At 40.1% G+C, this 17,683-nt stretch overlaps 1 protein-coding gene across 1 annotated transcript in view; it reads left to right on the plus strand.

Annotated features, from left to right (window-relative positions):
- APOB (apolipoprotein B) overlaps positions 1-16,200 on the plus strand; it is a 52,514-nt gene extending 36,314 nt beyond the window's left edge. Inside the window, exons 25-29 of the mRNA XM_060233460.1 lie at positions 1-374; positions 2,312-9,874; positions 10,558-10,672; positions 12,617-12,800; positions 13,295-16,200. Coding sequence (XP_060089443.1) covers positions 1-374; positions 2,312-9,874; positions 10,558-10,672; positions 12,617-12,800; positions 13,295-15,013 — 9,955 coding nt within the window. The 3' untranslated portion in view covers positions 15,014-16,200. The remainder of the gene's footprint in view (positions 375-2,311; positions 9,875-10,557; positions 10,673-12,616; positions 12,801-13,294) is intronic.
- Positions 16,201-17,683: the final 1,483 nt, after the last annotated feature.

Consider the following 17,683-nt stretch of genomic DNA (forward strand, 5'->3'; position numbering starts at 1 on the left):
TGATGGCCAATTTAAGTACATTTGGAACAAGAAGAGCACTACCATTACTATTCCACTGCCATTTGGTGGCAAATCATCCTATGACCTGAGAGTACCCAGGACTGTAAAGACACCAGCATTGGTAATGCAACCACTGGCAATCAACATGCCATCTCAAGAGTACAGGCTTCCACCGTTCACCATCCCTGAATCCTACACACTTCGAGTGCCTTTGCTGGGTGCTTTTGAGATCTCTTCCAATGTGTACAGCAATTTCTATAACTGGTCAGCCTCTTACTCCTTGGCTAATAACACAAAGGATACATACAACCTAAGAACAAACTACCACATAAGAGCAGACTCTGTTTTGGAGCTACTTTCATACAATATACAAGGTAAGAACGTACAGAATCACTCAAAAAATTAAAGTATATTCATTTACCATTTGCGTACACATCAGCAAATGTTTTCCCATCAGATTAATATTTTTCTTTAGAAGCGTGACACCGAGCTATTTGTTAGTCTAAAGAAAATGTGGGGAAATGTAGTAATATTGCACGTGTGTAATAATACACTAATAACACACTAATGTTACTCTTGCCAACATCTGATAATCAGAGGTCATTTTGTGGAAAAATAGGTGGTGGAGCTCATCCAGGGATTGTTATGCAGCTGCACATACTATTCAATGGTCAAGGAGGTGGAATTCTCAGAAGGAGAGGTGGAGCTCTCAGAAATGTTCAGGAGCTGTGCTCCTGTGAGCTCCTGTTGAATCTGAGGCCTGCTGATAAGGCACAGACTCATACCGTGGCTGTTCACACAAGAAACAATGGCCAACTTCAGCACCTTCTTCTGCATATATTTGTTCAGTCTCCCATTATTACACTAACATTCTTTCCCATTATTATACTAATGGTACGGAACAAAGAAAATACTCCTACTTACCATTGATCTACACATTTCATCATGCTGAACATTTTGCCACCATCTTAGGCCTCTGTTGTTCACCTGAAGAGTTGGGGCTGAAAGATAATGGCTTCTACCAGGTCACCATGTAAATCAATGACTGATCTACCAGTGCTGGCATATGTAGGTCCAGTTCATCATCCACAATACCTCACTGGCTTGGCTTCATGATGTAGTATCTCCCTCTCTTTATTCATGGCCAAATGTTTTTATAGCACTCTTTACCTTGTTAAAAGCTTCTTAAAGGAGTTCGAAAGAGACTTTGGCTTTATTCACACATCACAAATAATAACAGGCCTGTGTAATGAAAGTACTCCCCACCCAAAATTTGTTTGGTTCCTCCTACCTTCTCTTGTATTCAGAGTTTAGCTTGAAGACTTATTGTTTTATGAAGCCTTTGATCTAATAACAGGTAGCTGTGAAATTTGAGCACTTTAATAAATTGGGGGTTGTTTCTTTCTGATAGACTTTCTCTCCAAAAATAAACCTAGGCTTGTTCTCAACACAAACAAGCTGGAGATTGTGACATCTGAATACACTCTTTGTGTAAAAGGCAAAGGCATATTTAATTCATTTGCATTCATCACCTAAAATCCATAGAAAAGCCAATCTTTGTGTATACAAAAGGGTTACAGATTTTAGCTGAAATTACTGCTCTACAATGAATACTGCTGATTAACAACTTCATCCGCAACCCATTTAAGCCAAAGTGGTTCTATGTAAACTTAATTACAGTCTGATTCAAAAAGTGGTTAGAATTAGATGCTGATTATCAGTGCACTTCTAAGCAGTTGGACACAGAATCCTTCTGAAGTCTATTCAATAAAACTTACTTCCCAGAAAGTGTTCTTAGGAGGGCATTGTTTGTCCTATCATCTTAAGCCAAAGATTGACTCGCCACTAGGCTTGTTCCAGCATCAGAGCTTTCCCCCCTGATGCTTCTGTCTGATTTTGCACAAGCTGCTGCACTGCAGCAACTTGACCCGCCTCTTTCCCACGGCAAGCAAGATCCTCTGAAAATGGTTTCTGCTTGCTGCAGGAAAGATGCAGACCAAGTTGCAACCGCAGGGCAACTTGTGCAAAATTGGATGGAAGTGTGTGTGTGTGGGGGGAGAGCTCCAACACCAGAACAAGCCAAGTGGGGAATTGGTCAAAATATTATATTTTAAGACTTGTTCAAGTCAATCCAATGTGCGCATTTAAGGGGAGTAAGTCCACTGAAAAAAATGAGACTTACTTCCAAGATCATGTTTCATGTTTTCTGCAGTACAAGCGTTTTGGCTCTGTTGGTTGCATGAAGGAGTAACAGTGGCAAAAGTTACTCAACATTTTCATGACACTCACTACATTTGTTTTCTTATTCCAGGTCAGGGAGAAGCAAGTTATGACCAAAACATGTTCACCTGTGCTTACCTCAGCTCCATGCAACACAGACTCCTCAACTCCAATTTTAAATTCAACAAGGCAGACACATATGGACTCACTCCCAGTATCAAAAGTACCACATGGCTCGAGACTTCCAGTCCACTGGGTGTCCAGTTTTCTCTGTCTGCTGATCATGATTTCAAGTACAGTAACAGCTTGTTCATCGAAAATACAAAACTGGAAGGGCAACTGAAAGTCGCTTCAGCCATTGCTAAAACCACGTACACACTGACAAGCAACTATGATGCAAACAACCATGTGTTGGCAGGGGAATCGGATTTGAAGTTTGACTCTTCTTACCTTCAGGCTACCAACAAGATGACTGGCAGGCGAACTGATGATGCATGGACAATCACATCAGTCTCAAATGTACAGAAGGGATTTTTGACAAACACTGCTTCCTTGAAGTATGAAAACAGCCAACTAAAATTGACATCTGAGACAACTGGAAGCCACAGAAACTTTGCAGCTCTAAACAAGTTTGATTTAGGCATTGCCAAGCAAGGGGCTTCATTCCGCTCTGAGTCCCAGGCAAATTACCTGCAAAACCGATATTATACCCTGCTTTTGGGCTCCATTAATAGCCAAGGTCTTGAGCTGAATGTTGATGTTTCTGCAAATGGTGAAAGAAACAAAGCAGCTCATAAATGGTCATTAACTGTTAACGGGAATGGCCTGGCTAGCAGTGGAACCACAAACTTGCTGTTTAGTCCGCTAACACTGGAGAATAAAATGAGTGCCCAGGTCAGCACTGCAGGAGCTACCATGGCGATTAATGCTATTGGACGCTATGGAAAACACAATGTAAAATTTGACGTGGATGGAAGAGCAGCTCTCACAGAAATAATGCTTGGAAGTGCCTATCAAAGCAGCCTTTGGGATGTGGATGGCAAGAATGTCTTCAACTTCAGGGTGAATAAAGAAGGCCTCAAGTTTTCAAATAGCTTGATGGGATCATACAAAGAAATGAAGCTCGAACATTCTCACAATCTAAACATTGCAGGCCTGTTGTTGACCTATGTGTCAAATTTAGACAATGCTATCAGCTCAGACAAATTTCATAAGCATCATTTTGACTTCCAGCTGCAACCCTACACTCTCACAGTCAGTGTGAATAACAACTTCAAGTATGGCAATGCTGACTTAGCCAACATTGCTCGGTTGCAGCTTGAACCACTGAAGGTAAATTTTGATGGCAATGTAAAAGGTGCTTATGGAGCTGATGAAGTGAAGCACACCTACACCTTCACATATGCCAACCTAGCAGCAAACTTTAAGACAGACACAGTCACAAGCATTCAAGGTGCAGCTCTTACCCACAGGGTTAATCTGGATGTTGCAGGACTCTCCTCTTCAGTCAGTATCAATACAAATTGTGACTCAAAATTCTTGCGATTTTCCAATGTAATACGATCACTTGTGGCCCCATTTACAGTCACTGTTGACATGCATACCAATGGTGATGGAAGTTTTTTGGTCATGGGAGATCATACAGGACAGCTGTACAACAAATTCCTGCTCAAAGCAGAACCTCTTGCTTTTATCTTTTCTCATGATTACAGGGGATCCACCATGCACAACTTAAATTCAGGGAAGAAATACACTACACTACTTGACAACAAAATCAATGTCCTTTTTACTCCATCTGAACAGAAAAGTGCCTGGAAACTGAAGAGTCAGCTCAACAACAATGTATACACACAGGATCTTAGTGCTGTCAATGATGCTGAAAGGATAGGTGTAGAAATGAGTGGACAAACTTTAGCAGACCTTTCTCTACTGGACTTCCCTATTAGTGTGCCATTTGTGAATACTCAAAGAATCAATGTAATTGACGCATTCGGTCTAAGAGAAGTTGTAGCTAACCCTCAAGAATTCAGTCTCGCTTTTTCTGTGAAGTATGATAAGAACACAGATGTACATGTCATCAATCTGCCATTCTTGGAAAATCTACCTGTTTATTTTGAGAAAATCAGGCATTCCATTTTATCTGCACTAAAATCTATTCAGAAGACTCTGAAGAGCATAAATATTGATCAGCAAGTTAGAAAATACAGAGCGGCATTAGACAAGTTCCCCCAGAAAGTTAATGACTATGTGAATACTTTCAATTTGGAAAGCAAAGTGAATAACCTAAAAGAGAAACTGGATGATTTCATAAGGGATTATACCATAGGAGTAGATGACCTTCATCTTGCTTTGGAAAGTGCCAAGAATAACCTTCAGGAAGTTTTGGCCCAGCTGCAGACTCTCCTGATAGAAGCTGAAAAGTATATAAAAGAGAACTATGATCCATATAACCTGAGAACAGCTATTGTGCAATTGATAGAGCAAATTGTTGAAAAAATGAAAGTTATTGATAGACAATACCAAATCAGTGCAAAAACAATTGACACTATTCAGCAGCTGCAAACAGCCATCTCTCAGTTTGATGCCAGAAACATCGGAAGTAGTGCTGCAGCTTGGGTCCAGAATATGGAAGCTGAGTATAAAATCAAAGCTCAGGTGCAAGATAAACTAGATGAACTCAAGAGCCAGATTGAAAGTATCGATATCAATCATATTGCAAATAATTTGAAGCATCAGATTGAAATAATTGACCTCAAACAAGTTATGGAAAGACTACAAGTGTCCTATCCAGTTCAAAAACTGAACCAAATTCTTGAACAAATCAAAGACATTCTTATAGATTTTATAGAGGATTATGAGATATCTGAGAAGATCAATGTACTCCGAGGTAAAATCCATGAACTGATTGTGAACTTTAAAATGGATCAGCAGGCCAGAGTTCTACTTGACAAACTTGTAGAGGTTTCTAATCAACATAAAATAAAAGAAACAGTTCAAAAATTAATCTTGTCATTGAGAAAAATTGACATAAAGTTATTCTTCAATCAAATACTGAAATCAATTGATGATGCTGTTAACTGGCTCCAAACATTTGATTACCAAAATCTGGTGGATGAAGTCAACAAATTTCTTGATGATGTTATAAAGAAACTGAAGCGTTTTGATTACAACAAGTTTGTAGATGAAACAAACAACAAAATCCAGGAAATAACACAGAAGATCAATGAGGAAATCAGAGCTTTAGAACTGCCACAGAAAATGGAAGCTGCAAAAAATTACATCAGAGAGGTTGCTGTTATGGTTTCACAGTATGCAGAGAAACTGAAAGAAACTAGACTTGCAATAATATTTAACTGGTTCAATGATCTCCTAAGCTCTACAGCATTAAGTGAGCTTAAAACTAAGATACATGATTATCTGGCAGATGTCCGTAGTACAATTTATCAAATGGATATCCCATTGGAATGCCAGCGGTATCTTGAGAAGGCAAGCCAGTTGTACAATACAGTAGTCACCTACATAGTTCATCAGTGGCACGCTGCCTCAAAGAAGATTACGCATTTGGCTGAACAATATGATATTAAAAATATAGCTGATAAGTTGAATCAGTTTGTTGAATTTGGTTTCATAGTCCCTGAGATCCGAACAGGAATAATCAATGTACCTGCCTTTGAAGTCAGTCTCCGAGCCCTACGAAAAGCAACATTTCAAACTCCAGATTTTATTATTCCTCTAACTGACCTGCATTTCCCCTCATATCAGGTAAACCTCAAGAACTTAAAAGAAATCAGAATTCCAATCAGAATTACAACACCTGAATTTACTATATTAAATACCTTTAAGATTCCTTCTTATACCATTGATTTGAATGAAATCAAAGTGAAGATGGTGAAGATGATTGATCAAATTCTTTCAAGTGACTTTCAGCTGCCAGCAGCTGATGTGTATTTCAAAGACCTAAAAATGAACGACATGCCCTTTTCTGATTTTTCTTTCCCAGAAATGAATTTGCCTGAGTTACAAATAACTGAAGTAGTGATTCCAAAGCTAAATCTTGATGGATTCCAGTTCCCAGATATACAGATACCAGAATTCCAGCTACCACGCATTCCACACACCGTGACTGTCCCAGCATTTGGCCAACTGTCTGGTACTTTCCGAGCAGCCTCCCCCTTCTTTACACTAAGTACTAATGCTGGCTTTCAAAATGTCACAACTTTTGCCCACAGCCCAGAATTTGTGGCCTCAGTTTCAGCTCTAGCAACATCCAAATTTGACTACCTTGATTTCACCATAGCAGCAGATGCTCGACTCTCAGCTCCTGAGATGAAACAACTTATCTTCAAAGAGACCCTAAAACTCTCCCACTTGTATCTGAAAGCTGATCACAGTAGTGAAATAACATTTTTGAGGACTTCTGCTCAAAGTAATGCTGAAACTACAGTGAGCCTGCGCACCACTAAAAATGCTATAGAACTGCACAACAAATTGACAGTCAGCCTGCAAAAAAAGGTTTCCATGGAGAGCAAGTCAATATATACACACAGGTTAAATATCTCCCCTTTCACTAGCCAGGCTGAACTAAGCAATGAAATTAAAACAGAGTTGGAAGCTGGGCGCGTAATAGTTACTTCTATTGGTAAAGGGAACTGGAAATGGGATGCTCTTGATTACTCCGATGAAGGAACCCATGACTCAAGTGTCAGTTTCACCATAGGAGGGCCTGTAGCTGCACTTGTGGCTGAAAACAGGGTGAATGATAAGTACTTGAAGGTCAATCAGAGACTGCAGTACGAATATCGCTTACCAAGTGTAGCAAGTCTTCAGATTGTATCTACTGTAGAATCTCCACAATTGGGACTCAGCGTCTTAAATATACATGGCTCAGGAGATCTTGCAAAGGTGAAAACCGAACTAACTGGCACACACAATCTGAAACTAAATGGACGTGTCTCTGGAACTATAAAAAACAACATAGCCTTCTTGTTGCAGCCCTTTGAAATTCAAGTATCAACAGAAAATGAAGGGAATGTAAAAGTTAGCTTCCCACTGACACTGGTTGGCAAAATTGACTTCCGGAACAACTATGGCTTGATGTTGAATCCTTCAAGTCAACAAGTCAGCTGGGCAGCTGATGGCAGATTTAATCAGTACAGATATGCCTATAACATCTCTGCTGGTAACAATGCTGATAGCATAGAAGCTTTGGTGTCAATGAGTGGTGATGCTAACTTGGACTTCTTAACCATTGCAGTCTCCATTCCTGAAATCTCTGTCCCATATATTAATGTTAGAACACCTCAGGTAGTAGAATATTCACTGTGGGAGGAAACAGGCCTGAAGAATTTGCTGAAGACCACAAAGCAATCATTTGATTTAAACCTGAAAGCTCAGTACAGAAAGAATAAGGATATGCACTCATTTGAAATTCCTTTAGATGGAGTGCAGAGAGCACTCCAGCACTACATTGCGGTGTTCAATAAGCATTTTGAAAGAGGTAGAGATGATGCTTTAGTTTACCTTACAGATTCATATAACCAAGCTAAGTCAAAGTTTGACCAATACAAAGTGGATACTTCCATTGACAGTCTTCCACGAACCTTCAGGATTCCAGGCTACACCATCCCAGTGGTCAACATTGAGGTCTCTCCCTTTACAGCTGAGCTCCCAGCTTTTAGCTATGTGATTCCAAAAGAAATGAGTACTCCAAGTTTCACTATGCCACTTGTTGGATTTTCAGTGCCATCGTATACATTGGTCCTCCCTTCACTAGAGCTACCTGTCCTACATATCCCCCAAGGCCTGCGGACACTTAAACTTCCCAGCTATCGAGCACACAGACCACTAAACAGAATTTACATTCCAGCCTTAGGAAATATAACTTATGATTTTACATTTAAATCCAGTGTGATTACCCTGAATACAAATGCTGGGCTTTTCAACCAATCCGATCTCATTGCTCGTTTAAGTTCATCATCCACTTCTGTGATTGATGCGCTACAGTATAAACTTGATGGAACAACCAGTCTTACAAGACAAAGAGGGCTGAAGCTTGCAACTGCATTATCAGTGAACAATAAATTTATACAGGGAAACCATGACAGCACTATCAGTTTCACAAGGAGAAATATAGAAGCCTCAGTGACAACAACAACAAAAATTAACACACCAAATTTAAAAGTGAATTTTGAACAAGAGCTTAAAGGAAACACTAGGTCCAAGCCTATAATCTCTTCAGTTATAAGTGTAAATTACATTTTTGACATGCCCACCATTGGCACCAATGCTAAAGGAGCAATTAACAACAAGTACACCCTAGAAAGCATAATATCTGACATTGCTGTAGAAACTTCAACCAATGGTTTCATTGATGGAGTATTTCAGAAAGTAAGACCATTTTCAGGAAAGCTGCTTCTGGAAGCTAATGCCTTCTTAAATGCTAAAGGTGCTCGTTCTGGTGTCAACTTTGAGTCTAGCTCTAAAGCTGATGGAATCTGGAATCTTAACTTCAATGATAACATTGCTGTTGAAGCAACAGGCCATCGTATTTATGTAGTATTAGATGACAGCAAAGAATACTTTCTGCAGTATCTTCCAGTAATTGAAATGAATGGAAAGCATGTCTGCAAGTTAACTTCAGAAGTAACTCCTGGCAGTATGTCAACAACCCTTCAGATAGATAATAATATCCTCCCTCAGATTTCATTTAATCAAGTTATTTCAATGACTGTCAATACTGAACATGAGAAAATTGTTTGGAAGGGTGAAGGCCAAATGTTCCCTCTGACACTTGGACATGACATGCAGTTAGCAAATACCAAAAGAGAAGTTCAGTTTGATCTATCTGGATCTTTAGGAGGGCATGTGGATTTCCTAAAACATATTGTGCTGCCAATTTACGACAGGAGCTTATGGGATATCTTGAAATTAGATGCCACTACTAGGCCCGAAGAGAGACAATATCTGAATGTGTCAACTGCCATACTATACACAAAAGATGAGGATGGGTATTTTTTCCCTATAAATGTGAATCGATTGGCTGATGGATTTACGTTTACAATTCCAGAAATAGAACTGAAAGTTCAAAATCCTGTGATTACAACTCCAGCATTCAGTGTTCCTTTTACAACTCTGCATGTTCCCTCTTATACCATTGACCTACATGAAATAAAGGTCCCTGAAAAGCTGAGCACCATGCCATTTGACATTGGATTCCCTTCACTGCCAAAAATGCAGTTTCCCCAATTAGATGTACTAACCAGCTACGTTGATACAGAAGGAAACAAACATCCCTACTTTGAACTGACTGTACCCGAGTATCTTTTGACTATATCCCAATTTACTCTTCCAAAGACCATTTCTTTTGGCAATAATATTGTGGATTTGAATGCTGTGGCCAACAAGATAGCTGACTTTGATCTGCCGACAATAACAATTCCTGAGCAGCGGATTGAAATTCCAGCTTTCAAACTTGCTTTGCCTGCAGGGATTTACTTCCCCAAATTTGGAGCTTTGAATAGTTCTTTCAGAGTTGCTTCTCCAGTGTACAGCTTCATCGGGAACGTGGGTTTCAAAAACAAAGAAGATTCTTTTGAACATTCCATTGACTTTACTGCAAATTCACCTCTGCAGTTTCTGGAGTATGACCTGGATGGTAAGATCAATTTTTCAGAGCTATAATTTTAGTCTTGGGGTGATGTACTTCACATGAAACAAACCAGTAATTTAAATATGACTATTACAGAAGGAAATTTTTGAATGGGAAATCTGAATTATGGGCAGACTCTCTAATATGTTCTTTTTGAATGGAAATTTTTAAAAGTCTTGTTTTACTAGATGATAGCCTTGTTAGCTACATGATAATATAGTAAATACTATAGTATTATGGATATAGTAGGAAATATATATATACGTACATACATATATACCCCCACACACTAAAGTATTATAGATATAGTAGAAATATTTTATATATATTTTTTCAAGCGTTTGAAGAGCTTCACCTAAATATCTCAGTGATTCTTACAATGGCTCTGAAAGTTCTGTTAGTATTATTAATCACAAATTGATAGCGGGGATGGAGCTGAGGTTGAAAGTATTACTACCTTGTGATATGCGATTTTAATTGGGGAATTCTGGTTCACCAAGTGATGTCTATAATTAGTCTAAGAGTTAGAACAACACTTTGCCTTCTAAAAATATTTGGCAAAACCCCCTCAATCTTTAATCAGTTTTGACATGAGATGTTACATCTATGGTGTCAAGAGGCTAGCATCTGAATGCCTGCTGTATTTCTCTGTGACTTTGTTTCACCAATCTTAAAACCTTTCCTTCTAGCTGTGACCACCTGCACTTACACAAATGGCGTCTTCACTGTAGGGACTCAAGGCACCTTCTCACATCGCGACATGAGTGAAGAATACAAATCTTTTCTTAGAGTGCAAGGACTCAGGTAAAGGTTTTCTTTCTTGAACATTTCAGAAAAGCAAGCCATGCATCATGTGCAGAAATCTGGTTTCAGTGAGCTACATGTGTCCTTGATGTTGCCTCTCACCTGATATACCAAACAGTCGGAACTGAATTTGGTCTTGGTTGAATTGTGTGGATTTTCAGATCTTCTTGTTATTTAACAGGGAAGAAATTAACCTGGCTTGCTCATGTAGTCATTTTTTGACTTTAATCTCTATTAATAACATTATGTATTAGGCTCTTGCACATAACAAAAAGTTGATTGTTTAGCAGCGCAATCCTAAACAGAATTACAACCTTCTAAATCCATTTATTCCAGTGCACTTCAGAAGAGTATAACTCAGTTTATGATTGCTTTGTTAATTACTCTGTTTTCATCTTTTGGATTTTTAGTGCTCATGACCATTGCTACTGTGTGTGAGAACAGTGGGAGGCAATATTCTTAGATCAGGGGTCCCCAACCCCTGGGCCATGGATCGGTATTGGTCCGTGGCCTGTTAGCATGTAGGCCATGAGTTGTATTATTATTTCATTATATATTACAATGTAATAACAGAAATAAAGTGCACAATTGTATCATCTCAAAACCATCACCCCCACCAGTCCGTGGAAAAATTGTCTTCCACAAGCCGGTCCCTGCTGCTAGAAAGGTTGGGGACCGCTGCCTTAGATGGAGGATTAGCTGAGGGACTGTATCTTCCCCTCTGTGCTGCCCCCAAGCTCTGAGATCTGGAATTGTGCACTTTTAGTGGGTACCATCACCATCTGTTGAGAGACTGGTCACATGGGCAACAAGATCTTTCTGTAGGGGCTCCAGGATTGTGGAGTTTCTCCCAAAATAAATATCCTGGATTTCCTTACTTGGCCTTTTAAGAGGCAACAAAAAAACCTTCCTTCAGGCTGAAGACATGTACGAATTGCTGGTTTAATTGTTCCCTTTTGTCACTTGTTGATTTTTCAGGGTAATTCTGTTTTAAATTTTAATATATATTAATATTTAATATTATTTCATTTTACCAAAGATATAAGCCTTTTGGAAGCTTGAGGGGGAAAAGGAGGCTAAAGTCTACAAATCCATATCTTGAATAGTGAAAGAGTGGTCCCATCTGCAGATCAGGGCCATACTTACCCCAAACAGATAGTGTCACAAACTTGGGAGATCCCAGGTTTGCATAAAAAGCTGAAATGTTAAAAAAAAATGTAACAGGGGAATTTAAAGCTCCCATCAAATAAAAGATTGATAGCCACAGACAGAGTTGGGTAACAAACAGAATCTGGCTTTGACGAGCTTAATGAAAGTGCAGAAAAATCTTACTCTTGACCATGGCCGGCATACTCGCTAGGTGACGTTAGGCAGTGACCTAGGTCGTGGCCCTGAGGGGGCGGCCTTCATGCACCTTTACTGTGCTGATCAAATCAAATCGGAAGAGCAGCAGAAGCAGCTTCACACACCTCCCCATGCAATTTAAAGACCCCATCCACCAGCTGCTTGGTGGGCTGTTTAAACAGGGGGGGAGGCCAGCCCAGCTGCTTCTGATGGCACTCCTGTGTGATCAGGAGAGCTCCCAGGAGCAGGCACTGGCCTCCCAAGTGATTTAAAGGTCCTGCTGATCAGTAGGACCTTTAAATGGCACAGGGAAGGCAGTGGGCACCCTTCCACACAATTTACATTGCCTGGTAGTGAGAGGACAGCCCCCACCCTCCTAGCCTAGGGCACCAGAAAGCCTGGCACTGGCCCTTGACCCACTCCTTTTCTACGTCTAATAGCCCAAAGCTAACCTGATACCGTTTCACTCAATAATTGCCATTTATTATTTCTAAAAATTAACACTAGCGAGTCTGCTGTGATATGCAGGTACTGAAGCACAGTTTTGCTTAGCACCATTAGTAATTAATATATCTCTGTGATTGTTTTTGGCTGCTTTAGCATCCCCAGCTACAGGATTTCTCTGAACATCATCAGCCCAACCTTTACTGATGCCCAAGTGCTTAGTGAAGGACAGAGCTCAGGAATGTATTCTTCAGTGTCCTCCTCTTCTGCTGGAACTCTTGGCTTTGTTGTCAACAAGGATTCTGATACCGCCATGGGAAAACTTTTCTACCGAACGCGGGTAGGCCAGATGGAAATCATTATGAGTGGGTGGATGTGTAAATTGTCAATTGCTTATTTACTAGAACAGTGCCCCTCGCGGTTTGGTGGATGGCTGGAGAATAAGTGTATTGCAGGGCTTTCACAAAGTTGTTGCTAACTGAGCCTTCCTATGCTATATCAAGGGCATGTGAACAGGGAGTCCAGGCTTGAGCAAACTGTGAATTCAGAACAATTTTCATAAATTGTGATGACCATGGAAAAGGCCATGATATTATTATGCTGTATTGAATACAAACCACAGCATTATATTAAGCGTTCCCTGCCAGGTGTGGAAGGGCATCTTCTGTGATTAGATAGGCACTTTTGACCCAAGACCAAGTCAGTTTAATTCAACTGAGTGTAGAGTAAGTATATTCCAGTTTTAAGCTTATTAGCAAACAAATATCTTTGGGGTGGGGGTGGAAACAGGAAATAGTCACTTTATACTTTTTAACAAGTATTTTACATTTACAGACTAACCCTCAGCATGATGTTGACATCGTGAAAAGTGAGATATCCTTCGCACACCCTGATTTGATTCAAGTCAAAACCAACTGGGAAGAAGATGGTGTCAGGGACCTGCTTCTCAGTTTGAAGGAGAAGGTACCTAAAATGGTTGCTGCAGTGTACAACAGTGTTAATAAGTATCACCACGAGCATATGGGGATGGACATCAACACTGCTGCTTTAAAGCTGAAGGAGAAACTGAAAACTAATGTTGACAAGACTTATAAAGAAACTTTAAAAAGTATAAATGAACTTGAAAACCAGGCCACTGCGAAGTATGACAATATAAGGATAAAAACCATAAAGCTGTATCAAGACCAAGCTGCCCAGCTGGACTATGACCAAATAAGAACCACAGTTTTTGATACCATAATGGATATCATACAGGAGTACCAGAAAAGAATAAAGCATCTCATTGACTCTGCTGTTAGATTTTTGAAGGAAACCAAGTTCCAGATGCCAGGGCTGGCTGTGAAGCACACCGGTGAAGAACTTTTTTCAATGGCCACTGCAAAATTAGCAAAAGTTACAGACCTCTGCATTTCAAAGGTGCAAGAACAATTTGATGTTTTGATTAAGTATATCAGTGAACTAGAGATTAAAATTCCAGCTTCCAGCCAAATCATCAGAGGTTCTAATATACTTAATGAAATTAAAGTATTTCTAACACACATACAGAAGAAAGCTAGTCAGATATTTGTCAGACTTCAAGAAATTGACTTTGCAGAAAAGTTAAGAGAACTCAAAGAATTTGTTCAGCACATGTCTCAAAAGGCAGAAGACCTTATCAGAAATTTACGGTCCCAAAACTATGAATATATTACAGTCCAGACCAACTTATTATTCACAAACATCTCAGAAAAGTTGAAGAGTTTTGCAGAGGATATAAAATACCTGCTTCCTCGCTATGTTAACATCATCCAGAATACCTGGCAGAACATCATCTCAAAGCTAGAAGAATTTTTGCAATATCTGAAGGACCTGTGGCAGGAATATCTGGACCCAAGTGTAGCTGGGTGGTCCACTAAATACAATGAAGTGACAGACACAGTGATAGCTTGGCTGAAGAGTCTTCTCAATGTTGTGGCGGAATGGAAAGCCACATACATTGGCGATACTGCTGACTTTGTGTCATGTGCCATGGATCAAGTGCAAAAATTTGTGGCAAACCACGGAAATGTCACCAAGCTCTCAGAGTCTGCTCGTGACAAGATCCTGTATTGGTCAGAGATTGCTAAGAGAAGTGCTGCTGAACAAAACCAGGAGGTCAAAGTGAAGCTACAGGAGGCCTATGAGAGCTTTAGCAGGTCCAGTGAAAGACTGAGCACTGAAACCCAAAAACTGATCGACTTGATGATAGAAAACTACACCGTATTCCTCCAGTACCTCAAAGAGCTTCTTAACCAGTTTGAGCAAGCAACAGCTAATGCTCTGAGGCCCTATGTGGCTGTTCGACAAGGAGAGCTCAGAATTGACATCCCAAAGCCATTTGATTGGAAATCCATTTCTGACATGACTCCATTTAGTGAGGAAGATTTCAGGAAAAAAGCAGGATTAGCACAAGAACTGGTTTATCAAGGCATTGATCAAAGCATCAAGCAGTGGGAAGAACTGCAGAGATTAATTGATCAACAAAGAGTCACCCAGCAGACCAAGGAAAATGAACAGAGGCGTGCCCAGTCTTGAGCGCACATGCAAAAGGTAAACATCATGCAAGTTCTTCTCTTGCCATATTTAAAGCCAACAGCAATTATCCATATTTTTTTTCTTTTTGGAACATCCAAAAACTATTCTCTGAATTGGTATTTGTGAATGAAAGGTAAAGAAATATGCAGGTTAGCGTAATAGTCTGCAAAAGCCAATAAATGAGTTCTCTATGACATTCCTGTGTCTTTTATTAAAACCTGTTTTCTTTAAGGTCATAGATCATGATGCAGTGTTGGTTAGAGCAAACAGAAGGTCTTAGCTGTGGCTGGATTCAGAGGATGTAGGGTCATCTGCTGTTGGGCAGTACATTTTGTAAAGAGTTTCTGTGCAAATTCAGAGCTTTATGGATTAAGAAGCAGCCTAGAATGGAAAGGCCATTCCAGAGCCAGCAAAGGAATACCTGTGGATTACAAATAATTTCTGAATGAACAAAGTAGTAAGTATAGCCATAAACTTATGCATCGACTTGGGAAGGAAATAAGTTAGAGAGTAAGAGCTGGGTTGGAATCTGTACACAGCACAAACAAACAAAAAAAAAGAACAAAGATATTTGCAGTCAAATTAATCCCTCTGTGAGGAAAACAGAATGCTACTTTTTCAGCCAGAAATAGTCTCTAGCCAAAATAAATCAAGGATCAACCCTTTCATATTTTTTCCTCAATGAAGTTAGTATTTTCTGAGTTTCTCAAGAGTCCCCTCCTTTCTCATGTCACTGTCAAACATTTCTTTTTTGATCCAATCCAAGGTCATATCAAGGCCAAGGTCATCACTGCCTTGTTTCTCGAAGGATCCTCCTCTGCCAATTCATTTCCTGTGCTGGTGTTGGGTGGCTGGGGAGCAGAGATGGTCACGAAGTGCAATCGCTCTTGCTATTGGAGGAATATAGCAGGACAATCTTCCCCTCCCAAGCTCTTATTTTCTCCTCAGCTACTGAAGTCACACAAACCCAGTTTGGACCAGATGTTGACAATCTGACAGAAGGCCCTGATTAGATAGATATTGAGCCTTTGTGTCTGAGAGCAAAATACCTGGGCTTACTAATTTATTTGGTTTTATATATAGCTGTTAGGATGCTATGTACATACTAGGAAAAGGAGCTGGAAGGTTCAATATAATGGGCTTTTCCCATTTCTTTATCAAAATAAACTCATTTTGCAATGTCTCTAGCCATTTTGTATGTGCGTGTCATTTAATTAAACTGTTCATTCTGGGAGCTTCTGTACCACCACCACCACCACACACACACACACACACCCCCCCCCAAATTTCATCCACTGGTGACCTAGAGTTTGTTCTGTTGAGGGTGCTTTGCATCATGTGTTTTTAAACTCATCTTTTCTTTGACTTTTTTGTTTTGGTTATAAATAGTTTTTGCAAGGGAATTTTGCAAATGTTATTTTTTAAAAAAAAAAAAAAACCTTTGCTCTGTGTCATTACTCCAGTTATTTTTGGGGTGGTGGTGGAATCTTTTAATTTGGAGTTCATGGCCAGACAGAGTAACCAAAAGAATTTCAGGAGACAGCCAGTGCCACACACAAAAAAGAAAAAGTTCTCCAACTCTTATTTTTTACATTTTCATCCCACTTTTCATACAAAAATGTGTCCAGAAACATCAGTCAAAAATTGGGTGCCCGCTGCCAACAGCAAGTACTGTACATAGAAACAAGACACTGACTTGTGCTAAATCCTGTGGTAAACCTAGGGTCACCAACTTCAGGTGAGGCTTGGAGTTCTCCTAGGGATGCCAGTTTCCAGGAGGGTCTCCCAGAATTACAGCTCACCTCCAGACTAAAGAAATCAGTCCCCTGGAGAAAATGGGTGCTTTAGAGGGTGGACTCCACGGCATTGTATCCCATTGAGGTCCTTGTCCTCCCTAGCTCCACCCCCAATTTTTTAGGAGTTTCCCAACCTGGAGCTGGCAACCTTACCACTTCCCATCCCCTACCAGAGGCCAGAGGGGATCTGGCGATTGTAAATTCTCCTGGAATTACAACCAAGCTCCAGACTACAGAAATCAGTTCCCCTGGAGAAAATGGCTGCTTTGGAGGGTAGACTCTAGCCTGCTGAGGTTGTCAACTCTGGATGTATCTCCACTGATAGAAAAAAATATTGCTGACTGCAGAGTGGGACTTCCACATCTCCTCCCCACCTGCTACAGTCCAAAATACTATCTCTGGAAGACAGAATTCTCCTGGGAACAGCTTGGGGGGAAGGGGGGGAGGGGAGTCAGATTACAATGTATTTTTTCTTCATAACGCCATCTTGCCCTACCTCAGATAATCCAACTCCAAACAGATTTTATTTTTTTTTAAGTCTTGCATTCAGAAGACTCCTGCAGTGCTCCCATGGAAGGTAATTCCAGACTTTAGGATGCCCTCTTTACACATTCTTACATTTCTGACCTGATGTACCAATGGAGGGCATTCTTGATTCATATTAAAGGCTGTGGTACACAATAAGAGAGAAGGTCTTAGCTAAATTAGGACCAAGCTAATGAGGACTCTGTATCTCATTAGCACCTTACTTGAGTTCAGGGCTTTTTTTTTTTTTTGAGCAGGAACGCACTAGAGGATTGCAGTTCCTGCTGACTTGGCATTGGGGGTGTAGTGTAATATGCAAATGAGTTCCTGCTCAGCTTTGCTCACAAAA

Source organism: Heteronotia binoei, chromosome 1, assembly GCF_032191835.1.
Source record: "Heteronotia binoei isolate CCM8104 ecotype False Entrance Well chromosome 1, APGP_CSIRO_Hbin_v1, whole genome shotgun sequence".
Classification (NCBI taxonomy): Eukaryota; Metazoa; Chordata; class Lepidosauria; order Squamata; family Gekkonidae; genus Heteronotia; species Heteronotia binoei.